The sequence below is a fragment of the Rhinatrema bivittatum genome, chromosome 1, assembly GCF_901001135.1.
Source record: "Rhinatrema bivittatum chromosome 1, aRhiBiv1.1, whole genome shotgun sequence".
In the NCBI taxonomy this organism is placed as follows: Eukaryota; Metazoa; Chordata; class Amphibia; order Gymnophiona; family Rhinatrematidae; genus Rhinatrema; species Rhinatrema bivittatum.
In genome coordinates this window covers 520,464,127-520,489,369 of record NC_042615.1, presented here as the reverse complement: position 1 = coordinate 520,489,369, position 25,243 = coordinate 520,464,127, and the positions used below count along the sequence as shown (strand labels likewise).

The window sequence follows — 25,243 nt, the reverse complement described above, 5'->3', positions numbered from 1 at the left end:
GGCCTCTTCCTCTTCTTGGGCTGCTGCGACTTGGGATTCGCAGCAGCCCGCGGCGGCTCCTCTTCTGCACGCACTGATGCTCTTTCTCCTTCCTGCCCACGCAGCTCCGGCAACGTTTACTTCCGGGGCCGCACAGGCAGGAAGGAGAAAGAGCATCAGCGCGTTTGAACGCGATCTTTTTCTTCGGGCAAGGAGGCTCAGCGGCCGCATGAGCCTCCTTGCGCCCGGGGGCATTGGCTCCCCTCGGGATACCACTGCTCGCGTCTGCCCCTAATACTTTGGAAACTTTATTTAAAAAAAAAAAAAAATGATGTCACAGGATTGACCGGCCCACCAGGGGAAGCCCGATCCCCCGATAGGTCAATCCGCCCTGTTTACAAGGGATGCCTTACTTTCGGGGGAGGTCTTATATTTAAGAATTCGGCAAAATCTCTACTAGGTCTTATTTTTGGGGGATGTCTTATTTTCGGGGAAACACGGTAGTTGTCGCAGCCTTTCTCAGGAAGGAAGGTGTCCATGTCTACCCCTATCTGGACGACTGGCTGATCAGGGCCCCAACCCAGCAAGTCGCTCGGTCCTCCCTGAACCTGACCATTCACACTCTAATATCTCTAGGATTTCTTGTCAATTACAAGAAATCCTATTTACTCCCATCTCAAACCGTATCCTTCATTGGGGCAGACTTGGACACCTTACCAGGCAAAAGCCTTTCTCCCTCAGCAGCGAGTTCAAACCCTCGTGTCTCTAGCACACCAGTTGCAGTCTCAACACACAGCAACAGCTCGCCAATTCCTCGTCCTGCTGGGACACATGGCGTCCTCAGTCTATGTGACAACAATGGCCCGCCTGGCCATGAGAGTCATGCATTGGACTCTGAGGTCACAATGGATTCAAGCCACTCAGCCTCTGTCAACCATTGTTTACATCACCGACGCACTCCGTCTATCTCTCGCCTGGTGGAAAGATCACACCAATCTCCTCCAGGGACTGCCTTTTCACCTACCAGATCCTCAAATCATTCTCACCACCGACGCTTCCAACATCGGTTGGGGAGCTCATGTAAACAATCTACAGACGCAAGGATCTTGGTCTCCAGAGGAAGCCAAACACCAGATAAATTTCCTGGAACTTTGAGCGATGCGATATGCTCTCAGAGCTTTTCAGGATTGCCTATCAAATCACGTAATCCTGATTCAGACGGACAACCAGGTGGCCATGTGGTACATCAACAAGCAAGGCGGCACAGGCTCCTTCCTTCTGTGTCAGGAAGCTGCGCAGATTTGGGCGGAAGCGCTCTCCCGCTCGATGTACCTCAGGGCCACCTACTTGCTGGGAGTGAACAATGTCTTGGCAGACAAACTGAGCCGTGTCTTCCAACCGCACGAGTGGTCGCTCAATCCATCGGTAGCGAACTCTCTCTTCCAGCAATGGGGGTATCCCCAAATAGACCTCTTTGCGTCCCCTCAGAACCACAAAGTGGAAAATTACTGCTCCCTAATTCAGAGCAAGCACTCTCGGCCCAGAGATGTATTCTCCCTCACGTGGGCAACCGTCTGCTTTATGCATTCCCTCCACTTCCTCTTCTCTCGAAGACTCTCGTGAAGCTACGTCAGGACAAGGGAACCATGATCCTGATAGCACCTCACTGGCCACGCCAAGTGTGGTTTCCCATACTCCAGGATCTCTCCATCCGCAGGCACATTCCCTTGGGAACGGACCCGCATCTGATCACGCAAAACGACGGATGCCTACTCCATCCCAATCTTCAAGCCTTGTCCCTGACTGCATGGATATTGAAAGGTTAATCCTTCAACCACTTAACCTTTCCGAATCAGTTTCTCATGTCCTGATTGCTTCACAGAAGCCTTCCACAAGAAAATCTTATTCCTATAAATGGAAAAGGTACACATCATGGTGCACTACGCAGTCCCTTGATCCCTTTTCCTGTCCAATCCCAAAATTCTTGGACTATCTCTGGCATTTATCAGAATACGGTCTAAAGACCTCTTCCATTAGAATGCATGTCAGCGCGGTAGCCGCCTTCCATAAAGGAATCGGGGATGTCCCTATTTCGGTACAACCCCTCGTAACACAATTTCTTAAAGGCTTGCTCCATATCAAGCCACCTTTACGTCCTCCAGCCCCTTCTTGGGACCTTAATCTGGTTCTCGGTCGGCTCATGAAACCACCTTTCGAACCTCTCCACTCCTGTGACCTTAAATATCTCACATGGAATGTGTTATTCCTTTTAGCTATCACTTCTGCTCGCAGGGTTAGTGAGTTACAGGCCCTAGTCACCTATCCGCCTTACACTAAACTCCTGCAGGACCGGGCGGTACTCCACACTCACCCTACGTTTTTGCCCAAGGTAGTTTCGGAGTTTCACATTAATCAATCCATCATACTACCTATCTTCTTTCCCAGGCTTCACTCCAACCCAGGGGAACAGACTCTGCATACCCTTGACTGTAAACGGGCTCTAGCTTTCTATCTAGACCGTACAGTTGCCCACATCAAGAGCACTCTGTTATTCGTCTCTTTCCATCCAAACAAATTAGGGCAACCTGTGGGTAAGCAAGCTCTTTCCTCCTGGTTGGCGGATTGCATATCTTTTTGCTATCAGCAAGCAGGCATTCCTTTTCAAGACTGTGTTAAAGCACAATCTGTGAGGGCCATGGCGACTTCAGTAGCACACCTACGATCGGTGCCGCTTCCTGACATTTGCAGAGCTGCTACCTGGAGCTCACTCCATACTTTCGCAGCCCACTATTGCTTGGACAAAGCCGGAAGACAGGATTTCATCTTCAGCCAATCTGTCCTCCGTAACCTTTTTCCAATGTGACGTACCAACACCCTTCCGCCTGCCCGATAGGGTTCCGGATGCCCTCTACCAAATTCCGCCCCAGTTGTTGTGCCTGTTGCATGCCGTTGGGTACTCACCCTCAGCTCGGTACTCACCCATATGTGAGGACTACCATCCTGCTTGTCCTGTGAGAAAGCAAATGTTGCTTACCTGTAACAGGTGTTCTCACAGGACAGCAGGATGTTAGTCCTCACGAAACCTGCCCCCCGCCCTGCGGTGTTGGGTTCGTTTTATTTTATTTTTCGGCACCCAACACCGCGGGGCGGGGGGCGGGTTTCGTGAGGACTAACATCCTGCTGTCCTGTGAGAACACCTGTTACAGGTAAGCAACATTTGCTTCCTACCTGTTTCTAATTAATAATAATTAATAATTAACTAAGAGGTATCTTATTGCATAGTAGATATTTGAATTTTTATTTATTATGAATTATTGTCTTTTTCTCCAACTGCATTTTTATTTTATTTTACTTTATTTTATTTTATTTATTTGACTTTAATTATTTCTAAATACTGAAGGACTACAAAATATAGTGGTTTTATTTTAATTATAATTTTTATTTTATTTTTATCATTATTGTAAACCGTTTTGGTCAATTTGTATTGTTAAAATGGTATATAAAATACTTTAAATAAATAAATGGACACAGTGGAAGCTATTTATTTACTTTGGTTGAGGACCTCGGCAACAAATTCAGCCTCAAAGGCTTTTCTCACCAAACTTCCCTTTAAGGGCAAGCTCCTTTTTGGGGAGGACTTGGAAAAGTTGGTCCAAGTCTATTTGTGTTCCGCTTTTCTAATGGGGACCTTCTTCAGAGAATTGAAACAGTATTGTCCCAGGAGGACTTTGGCATCACAGTAAAGCAGTTCTTTCAAAGAGACAAAAGGGTGGAAAGGATGGGGATCCTTAGTGGTGCAAATAGTAATCACACTTTCCAATGAAGGTTTGGGGATCCTATCCCTGGACGTTCATATGTCATCACATGACATTGTTTAACTGGAGATGGGTCCATATTGTTTTGAAGCAGAGGGTCCTGCATATCATTAGAGACTGTTTCATCTTGGAATTTTCCTTCTTTATTCAAACATCTGTCACTCTCCTCTGAAGAGAAGCAGATCAGTTGACCTTGGAATGCATTTATTGGTTGTGAGCAGTGATTTCAATTCTGTATTTGGAACTGGGACAAGAAAGGTCTTCAATTAATATTGTAGTTCCCAAAAAAGCAGGGATTTTCCATCCCATATTGGATTTGAAGCAGGTCAACGTAGTGCTTGAGGGGTACCTCTGTTCCGGATGGAAGCTCTGTCTGTCATATTGGCTGGGAAGAAGGGAGTTTTTAACATCCCATGGCTTGACAGAAGCCTATCTTCACATTCTCATGAAAGAGTGATCAGAAATTCCTGCATTTTGCAGTTCCTAGAAGGTATATCCGGTTAAGAGTATTGCCATTTGAGCTGGTTACAATCCACAGAACTGTCTCTAATGGGTGTAGTGATGGCAGCTTTGCGTCAGAAGGGTATTTTAGTTCACTCCTATCTGTACAATGGGCTCATCTGGCATAATTGTAGGAGGAGAGTCAAACTTCTACTGCCAGAGTGATAAGCCCTTGAAAGTTGAGCTGGGTGGTAAATTTTGTAAAGAGCAAGCTGGAACCAGTTAGTTCTTTGAAGTATCTGGGCGCCCACGTTGCCATGAAGAACGATAGAGTATGTATGACAATGGAAAGAATTTTTTCAAGATTGAGGGTCAAGTGCACGGCCTTATATCAGTCCAAAGCCTTAGGGTATGGGGTTTCCAGCAAGTCTTGAGCTCTATGATGGTGGCCCTGGACTTTATGACCTGAGCAAGGGCACACCATGCAGCCCTTGCAGAAATCTTTCCTGTCTTGGTAGTCACCTCAGTTCCATGCATATTATGCAAGGCTCATTCTTTTGTATGGACAAGGGACAGTTTGATCTGGTAATTGGATACAAAGAATCTTGAAGCCAGGGTAGATCTGGAGACACATCGTGGGTTACAGTAATAACCAATGCCAGTCTTCTGTGTTGGGAAGCTCACTGTCGAGATCATATGCCGCAGGGGACATGGAGTCCTCTGTAGGCCAGTTGGTCCATCGGTCACCTGGAGACAAGAACCATAACAAAGGCCTTACAGGAGTTTGTTCAGATACTGCAAGGACAAGCTCTGTGAATATTTAGACAACACAAAGCAGTGGCATATGTAAATCACCAGGGTGCTAGCAGGAGTTCTCACGCAGTCAAGGAAGTGAGTCTTCTCATTCTCTGGGAACAGCAACACTTACGAGTGCTGTCAGCTACCTACATAACGGGTGGAGAATGTTCAAGAAAATTTCTTGTCAAATACCCTGGATCTAGAGGAGTAGGAACTCTCAAAAAGGGCCATTGCCCTAATTGTGGTCAGATGGTGAAGACCGGTTATGGACCTGATGGCAATAAAGAGGAATGACAAGATGGGCAGGTTCTTCAGCCACAGAAGAGAAGAAGGTTCTGAGAATTGAATGCTTTAACTCAGCCATGGCTTCTATGTGTTCTGTATGTCTTTGCTTTGTGGCCCCTGTGGGGTAAGCCCTGTGGAAAATAGCTAGGGCTTGGAATCTGATTATTCTGGTCATTCCGGATTGGCTCAGATGCCCTTGGTTTGCAGATCTCTTGAGAATCAAGTTGGGGGAGAGCCCCTCAGGTTTTGATAGGACAGGGATCTTCTGGCACAGGGTCCAGCTTTGTTTTGTCTTATGGTCTGGCCTTTGAGCAGGGTTGTTTAGTGAGGAAATAGATTCCTGGAAATGGAAGTGGTGCCGAGTGATTGGAGAAGAGCAGTGGTGGTCCTGCTTCACAAGAGTGGAAACTAAAGGCTGGTTAGCCTCATCTTGGTGGTGTGAAAATTAATGGAGACTCTGCTGAAGGAAAGGATAGTGAACTATCTACAGTTGAAGGATTACTGAACCCAAGGCAGCATGGATTCACCATGGGAAGGACCTGTCATACAAATCTGATTGAGGCTTGTGACTAAAATGAGAAGCTTGGGAGTGAGCGCCAAGGTGGTGGTGTGGATTACAAATTGGTTGTTGGATAGACAGCGTGTAATGGTAAATGGAACCTACTAGCTAAAGCCAGAAGAATGCTGGGCTGCATAGAGAGAGGAATATCGAGTAAGAAAAGGGAAGTGATTATTCCCTTGTACAGGTCCTTGGTGAGGCCTCACCTGGAGTACTGTGTTCAGTTCTGGAGACCGTACCTTCAAAAAGACAAAGACAAGATGGAGGCGGTACAGAGAAGGGCGACCAGGAAGGTGGAGGATCTTCATCGGATGACGTACGAGGAGAGATTGAAGAATCTAAATATGTACACCCTGGAGGAAAGGAGGAGCAGAGGTGATATGATACAGACTTTCAGATACTTGAAAGGTGTTAATGATCAAAAGACAACGACAAACCTTTTCCGAAGGAAAAAAATCAGCAGAACCAGGGGTCACGATTTGAAGCTCCAGGGAGGAAGATTCAGAACCAATGTCAGGAAGTATTTCTTCACGGAGAGGGTGGTGGATGCCTGGAATGCCCTTCCGGAGGATGTGGTGAAGACCAGAACTGTGAAGGACTTCAAAGGGGCGTGGGATAAACACTGTGGATCCATAAAGTCAAGAGGCTGCCAATGAAGAGTGGGTGACTCGCCAGAATGATGGCTACTGCCTGGAGTCAATACCCTTATTAAATAAACATACACAGGCTTACGGTGACTCCAACATCGCTCTAAGCTTCAACAGCAAGAGGAAATGTGGAAAAAAGGATTCACACTCACAAAGAGGGGAGTAGCTGGCTTGTTACGGCGGTTACTACCCCAAATCAAATAAGCCTGATACTTCACTTTCAATGCATATACAGCAAAGTTCTCTGATTCAACGGCAGGTGAGAAGAAAAACTGATACTTCACACATCCAGCAGAGCTCTCTGCTTCAACGGCAGGGGAGAAGAAAAGAGGGTTCGCACTCACAAAGCGGGGAGTAGCTGGCTTGTTACGGCGGTTACTACCCCAAACCAAATGTGCCTGATACTTCACTTTCGATGCACATCCAGCATGGCTCTCTGCTTCAACGGCATGGGAGAAGACTTATACGTCACACATATCCAGCATAGCTCCCTGCTTCAACGGCAGGGGAGAAGAAAAACAACCAATAAGGGCTAATAACATAGTCTGGGTAAAACAAATAAGCATGGGTGCAGCTGCGGCGGCTACTACCCCTAACGAATCAAGCTAGATATTTCACTTGGATGCAGCTCCATCACTGCTCTCTACATTAAAGGTGGGGGTGGAAGGGAAATAGAACCAAGAGCTAAGAGAAACAGATAAGTATGAGAGAAAATATGTGTGAAGCTTGCTGGGCAGACTAGATGGGCCATTTGGTCTTCTTCTGCCGTCATTTCTATGTTTCTATATGTTTCTACTCTGAAGAGAGAAGTGTTACGCGGAGTGCCACAAGGATCGGTGTTGGGACCAGTTCTGTTCAGAATCTTTGTGAATGACATTGCGGAAGGGTTAGAAGGTAAAGCTTGTTTATTTGCGGATGATACTAAGATCTGCAACAGAGTGGAAACACCAGAAGAAGTACAGATATTGAGGCATGGTTTAAGGAAGCTTGAACATTAGTCGAAGATATGGCAGCTGAGATTCAATGCCAAGAAGTGAGTCATCCATCTAGGGTGAGGCAATCCAAAAGAGCTGTATGTGATGGGGGGTGAAAGGTTGTTGTGCATGGATCAAGAGAGGGACTTTGGGGTGATAGTGTCTAGTGATCTGAAGATGGCGAAAAGCCAGAAGAATGCTGGGTTGATAAGAAAGAGGAATAACCAGTAAGAAAAAGGAGGTGATAATCCCCTTGTACAGGTCCTTGGTGAGGCCTTACCTGGAGTACTGTGTTCAGTTCTGGAGACCGTATCTCAAAAGGGACAGAGACAGGTTGGAGGCGGTCCAGAGAAGGGTGACCAAAATTTTGGTGGGGGGGGGGGGGACTCCATCAAATGACTTATGAGGAGAGGTTGAAGGACCTAAATATGTATACTCTATAGGAGAGGAAGGTGCAGGGGAGATATGATACAGACCTTCAGATACCTAAAAGGTTTTATTAATGCACAATCGACAAACCTTTTCCGTTGGAAAGAAATAAGTAGAAATAGGAGTAATGAAATGAAATTCCAGGGAGGACAACGCAGAACTAACATCAGGAAATATTTCTTCATGGAGGGGGTGGTGGATGCCTGGATTGCCCTTCCAGAGGAGGGGGTGAAGACAAAAAGCAGTGATAGACTTTAAAGGGGCATGGGATAAACACTGTGGATCCCTAAAGGCTAGAGGATGGAAATGAAGAAAAGAGTGCATAGTGGTAACTTGCTGGTGTGGCGATTACTATCCTTAATCAATAAGCCTTCATACTGTTGATGCAACTCCATTATTGCTCTCTGCTTCAACGGCAAGAGGTAATGAGGATTGGAATCAGTCAGCAACCAACAAGGGCCCTCACTTTAAGGTCTGAGAAATTAAGTATGCAGTGACCTATATGGTGCAGCAGATACTACCATAAGCTTGCTGGGCAGACTAGATGGACCATTTGGTCCTTTTCTGCCACCATTTCTTTTGTTTCTATAAAGGTTACCCGACAAAATGATTTTGATGGTTTTAAAGGCCCACAAGCTATGCACATCAACTTATGTGAAGGTGTAGAGACATTTTTAAGCTTGGTATGCAAATAAAGTGATTTCACTGTGGAAGGCATCAGTGAGTGCAGTTTTAATAATATTGCAGGAAGGTCTGGAGAATAGGAGTATCATTTAGTTTTCTCACGCTACAGGTGGCAGCTATTATGGGGTAATTTGGAAGGTTCATCACTAGCGACACATCTGGATGTTTTTGTGGCTTCCTGAAAGGGGTGAAACACATTTGGCTGCCCAGAAGGGAGATGTTTCCTATGTATAATCTAAATTTGGTTCTAAGAACTTTGTCTAGTATTTACTTTGAGCCTCTCTAGAGAGCATTAATGAAAATCTATTCTTGAAGGATGTGCTTTTTAGTCACTATGTTTGGCAAGGTGTATTTGAGAGCTACAGGATCACTCCTGTAGGAAGCCTTTTCTCAGGTTCTCTGATGAGGTAATGTCGATACACACAGTTCCTTCCTTTTTACTTAAAATAGTCTCATAATTTATATCAACCAGATGGTTTTTCTCCCTTCCTTCAGGTAATTGATTTCTCAGTGAAGGGTAATGAAGATCTTCTCCAGTTGGATATTTGCAGGGTATTTATGTAATATTTGAAGGTGACTAATTCTTTCAAGAAATATGATCTTTTTTTCATTCTCTTTAGTGGACAAAAGAAGGCAGTAACTGCTTCTAAAACTTTGATTGCTCAGTGGATCAAGGAGACTATCCGCTCCACATACATTTCTAAAATAATTTATTTTCCATCTTTCAAAACACTTCAGAAGAATTACATTCATGTACTGTAGGTATTTGTGTAACCCCAGAGGGCTTAGAATCTAAATTTACACCTGAGGCAATGGAGGATGAAGTGACTTGCTCAATGTCACAAGGAGTGTCAGCAGGATTTGAACCCTGACTTCCCTGGTTCTCAACCTGCTTTTCTAACAACTAGGTTACTCCTCTGCTTCCAGGAGATCTTAGGGCTTTTTTGAACAGGGATAATGCCTCTTTGTGGGCAGAGCTCTGTCTGTTTTCTCCTTTGGAGATATATAGGGTGGCTACTGAATGTCCTTGCATTCATCAAGACAGTAACACTTCATGGATGTTCATGCCAGAGAGGCTGTTGTATTTAGGTCTGGCATTTTGAGAGCAAGTCAAATAATATCCCATTAGTCTGAGGGTTGGCTTTGGTACATCCCACTTCTGACAGAATAAGAAAAGTGAAATTTAGTCTTAATTTCCTTTCCTTGAGTCCTGTCAGACAGATGCTGTACTCGTTTTTTGTCCTTTCAGTTGGTGGGGTTTTTGCCACGGTCTTGCTTGAAGGTATGTTAAGTATAGTTCTCATATCTTACTCTTCAGGAGCCTTGTTGAGTTGCTTCTTAGCAAAAAGGCTCAAGGATTAGTACAAGTATCTTCTGAGTGGCTTATTTCTATGAAAGCAGTCATTAATCTTGAAACCATCACTGCCTGGTAACAATCTCCATCCTTGCTGTGACCCTCTGCTTATTTAATTTCTTTAAATTTTGTGTTAAAGATAGAATTGTATGACCCTTGCATTAATATATGCATATACATATTTCTCATAGATTGGCGATGTTCAACATAATTTGAGAATGAAAAGAGATGAAGAGTTAAATCGAGAGAAGAGAATTGTCACTGTCCGTAAGATGATAGAAGACTGGCAAAATGAGTTGAATACTGTAGAGAACTGTGAGAATCTGCAACCAGAAATTGATTCTATTAGTAATGAGCTGAGAAGCATTCAAGAAGACAAGGCAAACATTGATATTGAAATGAGTGAATTAAAACGAGAGAAGGAATATCTGGAGAGAGAATATAAAAGTAAGTTTTAAGTCCCAGCTGCCCTTTTTAGCCTTTGTTCTATATAAAAAGAGGCTTATGTGTTTGTATTACATGTCTGTGTGTGTGCCAGTTTGTGTATTTTTAGGTGTGACCTTCCCCTTCCCCTAATATCTCTGAAACAGCTGGAGCTAGCAGCACCAAACTTTGTATGGCGCTAGGTCTTTAGGGAAGTCATGAGACTTTTGCAGTTTGGAGAACTCAGTGATTTGGGGCAAACTAGGCAACATTAGTATGAGAAATATATAGGGAGGCGAGAGTGTTGAACAGAGACTGGAAGATTACATTTTATACTGGTATCAGAATTATTTTGTTGGAAAGTGCTGGTTTCAGTGGCATAGCGAGGGGTGGGCGGCCGTCCCGGGCGCCGGGTCTAAGGGGGCGCCAAAAAGCTATTTAAATAAAAAAAAGAAATTAGTATTTTAAGCCCAGATGTAAGTGGTGTTGAATACTGGCAGATCGTCTTTTTTTTTTTTGTTATGAGAGATTTATAGTAATGGTCAGGGGCGGATTGACCTATCGGGGGATCGGGCATCCCCCGGTGGGCCGGTCTACCTGGTCACGTGGTCTCTACCGCGTGGCTCTTCTTCAGCCCAGCCTCAACGCCTTTGCCAGGCCGGCAAGGGCCGAAGAAATACAAATCGAGGCCGGCGAGGGCCGAAGAAAAGAAGATCAGCCAGCGGCGCGCAGGCCGAAGAAATGAAGATGGGAACCTCCCAGCCAGCCCCCGCTGGAGAAATTAAAATCGAGGCCGGCGGCCGAAGAAAAGAAGATGGGCACCTCCCAGCCAGCCTCAAGCGGGGGCTGGCTGGGAGGCGCCCATCTTCTTTTCTTCGACCTCCGCCGGCTTTGATTTTAATTTCTTCGGCCTCCGCCGGCCTCGATTTTAATGTCTTTGGCCCCCGCCGGAGACCAAGAGGGCCGAAGACATTAAAACTGAGGCCGGCGGGGGCCGAAGACATTAAAATCGAGGCCGGCGGGGACCGAAGAAGTGAACACCAGTCTGCTAACCGCCGCCGGAGACCAGCTGTTCAACCTTGGATCGGAAGGGTGCTTCTGTGTGTATGTGAGAAAGGAGCGGTGTGTGTGTATGAGACAGGATGTTACCGTCAATTTTTACGCAAGATGCAAATCATTGATGGAGGGAGGGGGCGCCGAAGAAGTCTCTTGCCCCGGGCGCCAAATTGTCTAGCTACGCCACTGGCTGGTTTGATATCTTATACCAATTTTTTCAGCCTAACCAAACCATTCTTGATCTCTTCTGACCCTTGTAAAATTAAGACTGTTGTGGACTGATTGTACAGCTTAAATTAATTATAGTCTGAATATAAATGAGGTAATAAAGATAAGGTAGGTGCCATTTTTGGATGAGGGGGGGGGGGGTTCTGCCTATGTCAACAGTGATTTTTCTCTGGCCAAACATAGTTCTAGGCAAATAGCACAGACATTTCTGCAGGCTAGTTGCAGTCCTGCTACTAAGTGTTTCCATAGTTTCTCTCTGGACAAGCCAGACATAATTGGCCACACAGGGGTGACATTATTCAGTGGCACTGAAATGGAAAAGAGCTGAATATGTGTGGGGATTCCCATGCAGCCACCATGGAAGTATCCTCGGGCTTGGTTTTTTCTTCCAGGGTGAAAAGACGAGATTTTTGTGCAGTCTCTCTAACTGCTCATATGGTTTTTTTTTTGTTTACAGTATTGTCTTATTTCTCCAGTTGCTTTTGTTTTTTGTTTCATTTATTTTATTTTTGTGTTTCAAAAACCAAATTTTTAGTTAGAAATCTTCTGCAAATTTAAAAATTGAGTTTTGATAAAGCCTTCTCCTTTTTACCATGGCTTCAAAAGGTACCCTAAATGCAACTTTTAAATGTATATCTTTGAACTTCATGACTGCTGCCTAATTCCATCACATAATGCGCCAAATTGTGCTACCTGAGGCCATATGTCTTCTAGGAATGTGCATTCGTTGGTCATTTGTTTCATTTGGGAGGTTATTATTTTGCTTAATAAAAACAGATAGGGGCACTAAACGTGTGTCAGATCAAAACTTCTGATAATGGCATTTCCTCTAAAACGTTTGCGCAATATTACTCTAGTCTATACAGCTCAGAAGGGGTAGATATGGCACAATGTCATGCTTTTTGGGGGAATATTGGGGTAAAATCTTTCTCAGATGTACATCTCCAGAGATTAAACCGCCCAATAGAAGCAGGAGAAATTATAGGTGGCATAAAATCAGCCAAATTATTAAAAGCACCAGGTCCAGATGGGTTCAATGCAGAATTCTTTAAGATACTAGATCATGGCCTGCCAATATTGAATAAAGTATTCATGTCTCTCATTGAGCATGAGTCCTATCCGCAAAGGATGAATAAAGCCATCATCACGGTCGACCCAAGCCTGGGAAGGATCCTGATTCAGTGAGTTCTTATTGGCCAATTTCCCTACTTAATTATGATCAAAAAATACTGGCTAAGATCTTGGTTAATAGGCTTTTACTGATTCTCCCGGACTACATCTGCCCGGCCAAGCGGGATTTGTTAGAGACAGTTACGCAGTTTAAAATATGTGTCACTTGCTAACTGCTTGTTGCAACCGTCCCTTCCCGACGGCTTCACTCCGCCTACCTTTCTTTCTTTGCACCTCCTCTCGCTATGGATGGATGCCTTGCTGCCATGGTGTCTGCCTTGCCGTCCTCTCCGGTGTCCCCAGACCGGCTTGGGCGCTGCCTCCCGCCATGCTCCGCCGGTACCTTTGGGCGCGCGCGCCACGCAGCCCTCACTCTTATTTCCTACTTGGCGCGAACCTCAGGGGCGTCCCCCTGTGATGACGTCACGCTGCCCGGATATTTAAAGCCTACGATGTTTGCTAGCCTTTGAGTTAGCAAGGGGAATATTACGGATGGGATTCGCTCTCCATACCCAGCTACTCTGCCTCTCCAATTTTCCATTGGACTCTTAACGCTAACGGGGTACCCGCTCCTTGGGGGCCTCACTTGCTTTTCAGGTCACTATCAGAATACCGGTACTCGCTCCTCGAGGGCCCATGTTCCCTGACTCGCTGCCTGCTTCTGCCTGGAAGGATTCACTATCTTCAACACCAGTTAGTACTACCATCTTCACCTCAGAGCTGTTCCCTGGAACCAGGTACTCGCTCCTCGAGGGCCTGCTTCTGTTCCAGCCCTAGTGCCATCTCCTACGTGGAACCGCTGTGTGAGTACATTACCTTCAAGCCTCTCAGGGATCAGGTACTCGCTCCTCGAGGGCCTGCTCTCCCTATCCTGGAGTTCTCCATACTGGGGCTTTGTGCATATTCCACTGTACTCATTATTCTCAGTTCTTTCCAGTACAGCACTGCTACCGGAGGAGTCGCTGTTCCAGCGCCTGAGGGATACTAGTCCAGCAGGGCTACTTATGCTGCTCACCACTGCCACCTCTGGTGGCTTCATCACATTTCTAATAAAAGATCAATCTCTGTGTTTGTGCATCCTAAGCTGAGCCTGACCTGTGGCTTCTCACAGGACTTCCCCCCCGTGGGCATGGTCAGCTGCCACAGTGTCCAAGGGTCCACCCAAACCTCACTAATTATAACACTGCTATAGCCCATTGTAATCTTCATAAGCAGCAGTACATAATTGTTAGTTTCGATGCCGAGAAGGCCTTCGATAGAGTAGAATAGGAATAGCTCTTCACTCTATTAGCCCGTATGGGCCTGGCAGGGTTCTTCATGAATGGGATACGGTTGTTGTATACAGATCCTATAGCAGCAGTTACAGTCAATGGGGCACTGTCCAAAGAATTTAGGCTACACAGAGAGGGACTCGACAAGGTTGTTCCCGGTCACTGCTCCTTTTTATATTGGCATTGGAACCTTTGCTGTGGACTATACAACACACAGCTGAAATTCAAGGGCTCAAACTGGGCACATCACCCTTTAAATATGCTGCTTTTGCAGACGACCTATTGGTATTTTTGCAAACGCCATTTCGATCTTTGATATACTTGCTTCGACTCATTCAGAAGTATGGGAGCTTTTCTGGATTTAAAGTCAACATGGATAAGTCTGAAGCAATGATATGTCCCACCTCTTACCGTGAGGAATGGCTGGGGGACTTCCCCTTGAGATGGGTGGAGGGTTCGTTTAAATATCTGGGAGTTTACATTTCCACCGACTTAGATCGCATTTATAGTCTTCATATATGACCCCTATTGAGCACCACTAGGGATAAACTATCACTATGGCAACCTGTGTCACTAGGTGGTAGAATAAATTTGGTCAAAATGGTACTTTTTCCAAAATGGTTATATATCTTACAATTACTTCCCCCCTGCCTGGCCAGGAGAGATATTCAGCTGCTAAATCAAATGATGTCCAAATTTTTTGTGGGCAGGGAAAAAACCTAGGATAGCACTGGCAAAGTTAACAAAGAATTGGAAAGAAGGGGGGATGGGCCTACCTGATATTGGGTAATATAATTTAGCTAGCCTACTGTGGGATTGGGTAATATAATTTGGCTAGCCTACTGTGGATGGTTAGAGAGTGGTTATTTGATGGTACAATGTTCTCTGACCATGAAAGTGATGAATTATTTGTGGCCCCATTAGATCTGGGATTTATTCTATAATCCTCGGCATCAAGTCTTCCCTCCCACCTAGCTCATCATGTTTTAATATCACCACTGCGGTGGGCGTGGCAATCCTTGCTGAAAAGACTTGGTTTGGCAACGTCATACACCGCGCTGCTCCCTCTCTATCTGTGGTAATGCTGATTTTTCACCAGACACCTCTTCGACTAACTTTATTTCCTGGCAGAGAAAAAGCATTACCCACATTTATAAAGTTCTGTCACCAGAGGGGCGCATATTGCCTTTTTCCGTGCTACGTGATAGTTATGGCCTCCTCCCTCAGGATGTATTCCCCTACTTGCAGATAAATCATTATGTTCGATCTTTTTCTTCAGCGAGTCTGCAGACATCTATTATAGATAGAATTGAAGAGTTTTTCTGTGTGGAGAGGCAAAAAGCAAGTTTGCTTACCGTAAACGGTGTTTCCGTAGATAGCAGGATGAATTAGCCATGCTGCCACGGGAACTGCCATTCAAGAGTGTTGCTTCCATTGACGTTTTAAGCCCCACTGCAGGCGTCGAGTATGTAGCCTGGTATTTACCAAGCAGAGGCTAGAGCTTTTCTCTCTGTGACTGCGCGCGTGTTCCCGCGCAGGAAAGTAACAGATTCTCCTCAGTCTGTGATTAAGCTTCAACATAGTCAAATAGGCAGCGACTGCCAGGGAGAAGGGAGGGTCAGCATGGCTAATTCATCCTGCTATCTACGGAAACACCATTTACGGTAAGCAAACTTTCTTTTTCCTGTTGATAGCAGGGCTGAATTAGCCATGCTGTCATAGGAGTCCCAAGCTCCCGATCACGCTGTCCGTGATGTGTATATGTTTGCGTGATCCATTTAGTGTGGCAGTCACCGTGGACAGGAAGATAGAGACTGCAAGATTGCTTGCCCTATCTTTGGATCTTTGGCTGCTTGTTGATCAAGGCAGTAGTGGGATGTGAAGGTATGGAGCGATGACCATGTAGCTGCTTTACAAATGTCTACAGGTTGCACATTCTTGAGATGCGCCAAGGAGGCAGCTACTGCCCTGACTTGGTGAGCTTTTGGAACAGAATGTAGATGTAGTTCCCATTTGTCGTAGCAGAATTTGATGCACTGTGCTATCCAGCTGGAGATGGTGCGTTTAGCCACTGATAGACCAGGTGCTTTCGGGTCGAAAGAGACAAATAGTTGAGAAACACGGGAGTCAGAATGTGTTCTTTCTTTGTAGTATGCTAATGCTCTTTTGCAGTCCACTGTTTACGGTAGTTTTTCCCTATCATTAAAATGAGGTTTAGGGAAAAAGATGGGGAGTTCTATGGCTTGATTTAGATGGAATTGGGAAATCACCTTTGGGAGGAAGGATGGGTGAGTCCTGAGAACTACTTTTTGGTGATAAAACTGTAAATATGGTGCATAGTGGACTAAGGCTTGCAATTCACTGACTCAGCGTGCAGATGTTACTGCTACCAGGAATACTACTTTCCATGTAAAGTATTTCATGTGTGCCGAGTCCATAGGTTCAAACGGGGAATGCATGAGCTGTTCTAGAACTGTGTTGAGGTTCCATGGAATTGGAGGTTTAGAGATCAGAGGACGAAGGTGAGTTAGCTCTTTAATGAAATGAAAGAGCAAGGGGTGATTGGAGATAGGAATATTGTCAACTGGCCTATGATATGCCCCTATGACACTAAGATGAACCCTAATGGATGATGTTGCTAGACCAGCTGTGTATAAGGTATGAAGGTAGTCCATGAGTAGCTCTGGCGAGCAGTCCAATGGTGCTATGCCATTGGAAATGCACCAGGTAGAGTAGCACTTCCATTTATAGCTATAATTCTTTCTAGTTGAGAGTTTCCTGGATTCTAACAAGATGAATTGTGTTGAAGTGGAAACTCCTTATTCTGTTAATAGGAGCCATTCGATCTCCATGCTGTCAAATGGAGAGATGAGTGCAGCGAATGCAGGAGCGTCCCTTGTTTTTGGAACAGTAGATCTGGTCAATTCGGTAGTCGAATTGGGCCTTTGATGGACAGTTATAGAAGGAAACTGTACCACGGCTGTCTGGGCCAGGCTGGGGCTACGAGTATCAGTTGAGCCCTGTCTGCTATGCACTTTTGAATTGTCCTGGTAATGAGTGGTTTGGGAGGAAAGGCATACAGGAGGCCTTTTGTCCATGGAATGAGGAAGGCATCCTGAGCAATTCTGAGTGGGCTAGGTCTTATTGAGCAGAAGCTGGAAACTTGAGCGTTTATTTCTGTTGCAAAGAGATCTATCGAGGGTGTCCCCCATTGTATGAAGATGTTGTGGGCTACGTCCGGATTGAGTGCCCATTCGTGGGGATGAAAGATGCGACTTAGCCTGTCCGCCCTTGCATTTGCTACTCCCGGTAGGTAAGTTGCTTGCAAAATGTATGCAGTGTCGGTGAGCGTGTTCGAAGATTATCAGGGTCTCCTTGCATAGGGACCATGAACCGGACCCTCCTTGTTTGTTGATGTAAAGCATCACCACCTGATTGTCTGTGTAGATCATAAGTCTGCGGCCCTTTAGGTGGTCTTGAAATACTTGGAGTGCATTTTGAATTGCTCTGAGTTCCAATAAATTTATTTGCAAGGTCTGTTCGAACATTGTCCATAAACCTTGTGTTTCGTAAATTTCGAGATGTGCTCCCCATCCCTTGCGAGACGCATCGGTGGTCAATACTGCGTTGTGAGGAGGGGGGCTGAACAACGCTCCCTTGGAAAGGAGTCACCACGTTATGTCCTTCCTCATCTCGGATGTCAATGATAGACATTGTGTCAATGGTTGTGAGTGTTGCTTCCATTGACGTTTTAAGCCCCACTGCAGGCGCCGCATATGTAGCCTGGTATTTGTTTTGGAAGTGGTGGTGTTTCCAAGTAGAGGTGGCAATCATTCAGAATACCTTATCCGAAAGGAACAAAAATGGATTTACACCTTGAATACAGTTGCTCCGTTTGGTCTCAATAAAGAGATTGAATGGTTTTACTTTACTTGATTCTCATTGGCTCTCAGGTCCTGAGCTCTGATTGGATAATCCTCCTGCTGCTCAGCTGTTTGTTCCATAATTTTGGCGCCTTTTTATGAACTTTAAATATGCCTTCCTGTTACTGATGTACGCGCTCCCTGCCACATTAAATGAAAAATACTATAAGGTATGTTGAATTCATATTGTATATTGCTGTAGTCACAGTCTTTTGGGGTTTTAATATAGACCTTGATGTTCTTTTGTAGATTTCATGGTTTGTAACTGTGTCCCTCCTGACACAGCCTCGGTGAAACACGGGTCCGTGTCGGGGGACCCTGTCAACATTATCATATGTACAGTTACAGTGGAGTTGCCACGACTAAAATAAAGAAGTTGTTGTTTTGGAAAATTACAAACGGACTATAAGAAATTGGTCCTGCACTCTGGTGTCTATGCCTGGTATTTGGGACCATGAAAATAGCTGCTGCCATGTGACCTAGTACAATTAAAACTTGTCTCGCCGAAGGTCTCAGTGTGAGGTTCAGCGAATGAAGGAGTTGACACATTTGTATTGCCCTGTCTTTCGGCAGGTATGCTTGGTTCCGTGTCGTGTCTAGACAAGCTCCGATGAATTGCAGAGTTTGTGTTGGCTGTAGATGTGATTTCTGGAAATCGATCACTAGCCCCAATTCTTGTAAGCACTCTGTCACCTGTCGGAGGTGGTCAATCAAGATGTCCGGAGTCGAGGCTATTATCAACCAATCGTCCAGATATGGAAAGATTGTCATACCCTGTTGTCTGAGATGAGCCACCACCACTACCATGCATTTGGTGAAAACTCTGGGTGCAGCCGATAGTCCATAGGGGAGAACCTTGTACTGGTAGTGTTGATGCCTGCAGCGAAAGCATAGGTATCCCCAAGAGGATGGGTGGATTGGAATCTGTGTGTAAGCACCCTTCAGATGTATTGAGGACATTCAATCGTTGGGTTGAATCAGAGGTAGAATGGATTTCAATGATACCATTTTGGATTTCTCTTTGATCATGAATTTGTTCAACTCTCGAAGATCCAGTATGGGGCGAAGGCCTCTAGATTTCTTGGGAATGAGGAAATATGGGGAATAAAACCTGGAGTTTCGGGCTTTCTGGGAAACTAGTTGTATTGCTTGTTGTTTGTGAAGTAAGGCAATCTCTTCCCCAAGTTGTTTGGGACCTCTGAGGCATTTGAATTGCAAGGTGGGACAATGTGGGTTTCGTTGTAAATTGGAGTTGGTAACCGTGCCGTACGATCTCTAAAACCCATTGATCTGATGTTATACTCTCCCAGGCTGCTAGGCAAGAATGGATTCTGCCGGGTGGTGCTTGGTGCTGTGGTGGCAGCTGAGGTACTAAAAAGATTGTGTTGATTTTACCGGGGCTGCCGGTTGTTGGGCCGGCTGTCTCTGGTTTCGTGGTTTACCTCTTCGCTGATGTCTGCTGTTGTGTTTGTGGATGCTGATATGACTGGTAGGAAGGTGTCCGTTATGACTGGTAAGACCTATAGGGTCTGTGGGCATACGGTTGCCTATGATTAGAGCCGAAATAACGGCGTGTGGACGAAAATTGTGATTGCGCTGTTAAGGATTGAACTGCAATAGCTTCCTCTTTTAATTTACTAACTGTTTCTTGGAAGCGTTCTCCGAATAAATTGTCTCCTGTGCACGGGAGGTTAGCAAGTTTTTCATGTAAATCCTCCCTTATGGCACTGGATCGAAGCCATGCCATTCTGTGGGCTGCAATGGCCGAAGCAGATGCCCTGGAAGATGTCTCAAACCCTTCATATACAGCCCGTAAAAGGTGTCTAGAACACTCTTCCATATCATGGAGAGGTGGTGGTACCTGTTTTCCAGTCGATGTAAGCATACCCTTCGTTGCTTGTATGCACTCATACATATATTGTACCATATAGAATTGATGGTGCAGTATTGGGGCATTTAACATCTCATTCTGATAAACCTTTCTTCCAAACTCGTCTAAACATCGGTTGTCCTTACCCGGTGGGTAGGAGGTATGTGTCTTTGTCTTCTTAGATCTTTGCAATGCGGATTCGACCACAATTGATGCATGTGGCAATTGGGCTATAGTGTAGTGTGATGTTTTCCGCATTCGGAATTTTATATCTGTTTTCCTTGATACAACAGAAAGAGAAAACGGCGTTTCCCAGGATTTCTGTAAAACGCTGTGTAAGACTTCCTGTGGTGGAAGAGATGTGGGTTACCCTGGAGTATCAAAAATCTTTAGGAGACCTATAGTTTCTGTTCTAGGATCAGTATCCTTTTGGACCTCCAGATGTAATATCGTACCCATTTTTTCCAAAGATTTCGGGTAAGTTAGGTCCTCCGGAGGGGAATGCGGTTCCTGAGGTTGTACTGGTGGGTCAGATGGGTACCCAGTAGAAGAGGATGGTGATGTTTGTGGAGAAACTGATTCAGTTGGAGTTTCTGGGTTTTGAACTGGTGAAACTGGGCAAAGTCTCATGGGAGATGACGGAGGCTCCACCAATGGTTCTCTGGAAGTTTGTATTGTTTCCGGTGAACTTACAGAGGTATCTGTAGGCATTTTGAAGGATGATTGAAGGGTTTCAAAAAATCCTGCTAACAATTGAGATAGCTGGAAAAACGCTTCTTTTATTTGCGGTGGCATTGATGAATGACCGGTTTGCTTAGGTGGTCCCGATGTATCACCTGTGTTAAGCTCCACAGGGTATGACTTCGGTGGGTTATATGGGACAGCGTGCTCATGTTGTTTCTTTCCGGGTATCTTAGTCGGCCTATTGTCTTCTTTATTTCCGTTGGAATTATGAGAAGGCATTGAGGCATTGGAGGAAGGAACGTGTACTATGTCCCTGCTCGATTCATGTGAAGGTTTTGAACCTCGTGTATGAGATGAAGCAGAAGCCAAAGGGCTTAATTCCCAACCACTATCTTTTTGGGTCGCCTTCATATTTATTTATTTTATTTTATTCTTTTCTATACCGATATTCATGATATGTCATATCACGTTGGTTTACATCAAACATGGGGAATTAACATTAACAGTGATCATAGCTAGAGAGCTACTGATAGAGTTAAGGGAGAAGGTAAGTTACAGTGAACGGGGTTACTGGAACTTGGAGAGTGGAACAGTTAAGGGATGGGATAAATATATGGAATCACAACAGTAAGAGGAACAGATTAATGATATATGTTATAACAATAGAATATACAAAATAAATATGTGGAACACAATATATAGAATGAAGAATATAACGTTACAGATTAAATGGTTATGGATAGGCTTGTTTGAAAAGCCATGTCTTTAGTTTTTTTTTTTTAAAGGTCAGTGGGCATTGTTCCTAGCGTAGGTCAAGGAGGCAGGGTGTTTCAAAGGGATGGCCCAGCTGAGGAGAAGGTACGTTCCCTGGTGGAGGTGGAAAGAATGGATTTGGGAGGGGGAACATGTAGGGTTCCTTTGTAAGCCATTCTATTTGGTCTTTTTGAGGTGTGGAGTTGTCGTGGGATTTTTAGCTCGAGCGAGTGCTGATTGTGGATAGTTTTGTGAATGATAGTGAGAGATTTATGAATGATTCTAAAGCTGATAGGGAGCCAATGGAGATTCTTGAGGATGGGTGTGATGTGGTCTCCTCTGCTGGAATTGGTTAGGATTCTGGAGCATCTGCAAGGGTTTTGTGGTAGTTACGGGGAGGCCTCGAAGGAGGGAGTTACAGTAGTCTATTTTAGAGAAAAGGGTAGCTTGGAGGACTGTTCGGAAGTCATAGAAGTGGAGGAGTGGTCTAAGTTTTTTCAGAATTTGTAATTTGAAGAAGCAGTCCTTTGTCGTGTTGTTAACAAATTTTTTTAAGTTTAGTCAGTTATCCAGTATTACGCCTAGGTCTCTTGCTTGAGCAGATGTGGCGGGAGCGGGGTCAGGGAGGGAAAGGTTATTGTGGTCTGAGGAAATGAGGAGTAGTTCAGTCTTGGCCGTGTTGAGGACGAGATTGAGACTGGAGAGGCGGAGGTTGATGGAGTGAAGGCAGCTGTCCCAGAACTTGAGGGTTTTTGGGAGGGAATCTGTTATGGGAATCAGGATCTGCACATCATCGGCGTAAATGAAATGAGTTAGGTTTAGTTTAGCGAGGAACTGGCAGAGGGGTAAGAGATAGATATTAAAGAGGGTAGGGGAGAGGGAGGAGCCCTGGGGTACTCCAAGAGTAGAACTGACGGAGAGGGATTCTTTATTACTTATTCTGACCTTATAGTATCTATTGCTGAGGAAGGACTCGAACCATCTGAGGACTGTTCCTGAGATACCTATGTCTGAGAGGCAGTTTAGGAGGGTGGAGTGATTCACGGTATCAAATGCAGATGAAATATCCAGAAGTGCCAGTAGGTAAGGTTGTCCTTTGTCTAATCCTATGAGAAGGGTATCCGAGAGAGAGATTAGAAGGGATTCTGTGTTTAGGAATTTACGGAAGCCAAACTGCGCGAGGTAGAGGTATGCTTTGAATGATGATGCGAAAGTCTATGGCGATGGCCTGAAGAGGTTGTCCCATGTTTTCCTCTATGGGTTCCTTTCTCCCTCGGTGACAGTCTTCTATGCTTTAATTTGTGTCCCTTAGAAGTGGATTTTGAAGACCATGAACTATGAGAGCGGTTTGGTGTTGAATCCTTAGATGTTGATTGGGAGACACTTGGAGATTCATGCTTTCTTTTTAATGAGTGTTGTACCTTATGGGATGATATTACCGGCTGTTGCGTTGTATGTGGCGCCTTTGGCGTTATGTGCGTCGATTTTCATGCCGTTGGCATCGGTTCCTGCGCCGCGTGTGCCGTATCCTTCGGCGCTGTTGGCGCCATGTGCCTCGATGCAGTGTGCGTCGCTTGTGTCGAGCTGTGTCTCAGCGCCATATGTCTCTGTTTCTGCGCCGTATGTGTCAATGCTGGTGACGTGGTCTTCGGCGCCTCCTGCGCCGCTCTCGGCGCCTTGTGCGTCATAGTGGATTCCGACGCACGGTGCTTCGAGGATGGCGCAAATTTTGATATTGAGGCCGAACCATTGTCCGGCTTTCTCGGATCAAGTCCCTGATCCAATATGTCGAAGACACCGTGAATCCTCCTTACCTCCAGGCCTTGAGGGTCTAGGATCCCACGACGCAGCTCTCTTCATCAGTGGGGCCGGATTTTAGAGGGCCCTGGTGAAGAGTGCGCCTCGGAAGGCTCCGAAAGGCTTTGGAGCTCCTTCATCTTATAGGCTGCTGTCTTTGGGCCCTCGGCGACATTCTGGCGCAAAATTCATAGTCTTTCTGACTGTGATGTGGCCCGAGGCACCGGTAACATTGGCCATGGGTGACCGACATTACTTTCCCGCATCTGCAGGGTTTAAATCCTGTTTGTTTTCTAGACATATTGTCATCTAATCGTCGAAATCTGTTGAGGTGAAAACGAGCTCCACATGCGATCCCGCGTGCGGAAAGAACAGACTGAGGAGAATCTGTTACTTTCCTGCGCGGGAACATGCACGCAGCCGCAGAGAGCAAAGCTCTAGCCTCTGCTTGGTAAAACTCCGCCTCCTGGGCCATGAATGGCAGTTCCCGTGACAGCATGGCTAATTCAGCCCTGCTATCAACGGGAAACACTTTCTACATCCTTATTCTATAAGGCTCTACAGAAGTTATCAAATACAGATTGGATCGCCACCTTGTGGGAACAATGGAAACAGGAAGGCGACTTCCCTATGGATAGTAATCCGCGTCCAGTCTGCTTTCAAAATCTCCCTGGCATCTCATCAAATAGTGCTATCAGAGAAATGCTGTTTAAATTCTTTCACAGAGCGTTTGTTTCCCCAACCCTAGCTTTCGAAATGCATCTCACTCCATCCACTACTTGTAAAAAATGTGCAGGGGATACGGGCTCTCATATTCACTGTTTCTGGGGGTGCACCTATAGTCAAATGTTCTGGTCTTATATTCTCCACTATACCAATAATTTACTGTCCAGCTCCCTTCCACATCAGGCAGAGGTGATTCTATTTGAAGTAGGCTCACCACATACTGTAAGAAATTGGAAGATAGTATATTGGTCAGGAAATTTCTAGCTCAACGAAGGCGCTCCATTTTGTTAGTGTGGCATGAAGAATATAGTCCTTCCTTTTGGCAATGGCGCAATGCCATACATTCCATGATGACTATGGAGTCTATGGCAGCACACACTTCAAATCCAGCCAGGCTGAAATTTTTAAGGATCTGGCGGCATTATATAGACTCTCTCTCATAGGGCCAGAAGCCTTGTTTTGAATGTTCTTTAAGGTTGCTAGCAACAAGCTATATGTCTCGGCAGGGGGGGAGGTGGGAGGGTGGGTAGGTTGTATGGGGTAGTGAACTGTTAATCTCTTAACTGGGTGCACCAGAGTACAGCATTCAGCTATGCGCAGAGTTCAAGACACAACTTAATAGCCAGGGTAGGCTTCTGGGTTGGAGTTAAATGTATAAGTTTGGATGTTTTATGTTTAATTGAAACTGACATGTATAATTTGATATGTACATTATGAAAATCAGTAAACAGTTTTGAACTAAAAAGTTAGGATCTACATTTTTTTTTATCATGTTTATTTATTTATTTATTTATTTATTTATTTATTTATTTAGCATTTTTTTATATACCGAGGTATAGCAGAGTTGCCTTCACTCCGGTTTACATACAGAAACAACATGTTACATAGAACGATGTATGAAGATTACAATTTAAAATTAACGATAGTAAATACAACAGGAGAATGTATAACAAGATAACACAGGATAGAACCCTGAATAGATGTACATATATCTCATGAAGCATTGAAGGGCATCTGTATCATTGTAACAGGGAGATTGAAAAATGGCAGAATATATAAAAGAATTTTAAAGTCATTGAGTGCTATCTTTAAGAGATTGGCTGAGAAGCCAGGGTTTTAAGTCTTTTTTGAAGGATTTTAAGTTATATGTTTGTTCTTGATTTGATTATTAGACAAGACTAATCGTATTAAGCAGTTTGACAATCTGATGAATCTAAAGGAAGAAAAACTGCGAGGAAGATTCAGAGATACATATAATGCTGTTATGTGGCTGAGGGAGAATGGCAACAGGTTTAAAAGAAGTGTCTGTAAACCCATAATGTTGGAGGTAAGGGCTTGTATCTTTGTTATGATATGATTACCAAGCAGAAATGTTGT

General features: G+C 44.9%; 1 protein-coding gene across 1 annotated transcript in view; it reads left to right on the top strand.

Moving 5' to 3' along the window:
- The window catches only part of SMC5 (structural maintenance of chromosomes 5), a 281,089-nt gene that overhangs the window by 95,154 nt on the left and 160,692 nt on the right, over nt 1-25,243 (top strand). Inside the window, exons 9-10 of the mRNA XM_029612667.1 lie at nt 10,157-10,412; nt 25,039-25,193. Of these exons, the coding sequence (XP_029468527.1) occupies nt 10,157-10,412; nt 25,039-25,193 (411 nt within the window). The remainder of the gene's footprint in view (nt 1-10,156; nt 10,413-25,038; nt 25,194-25,243) is intronic.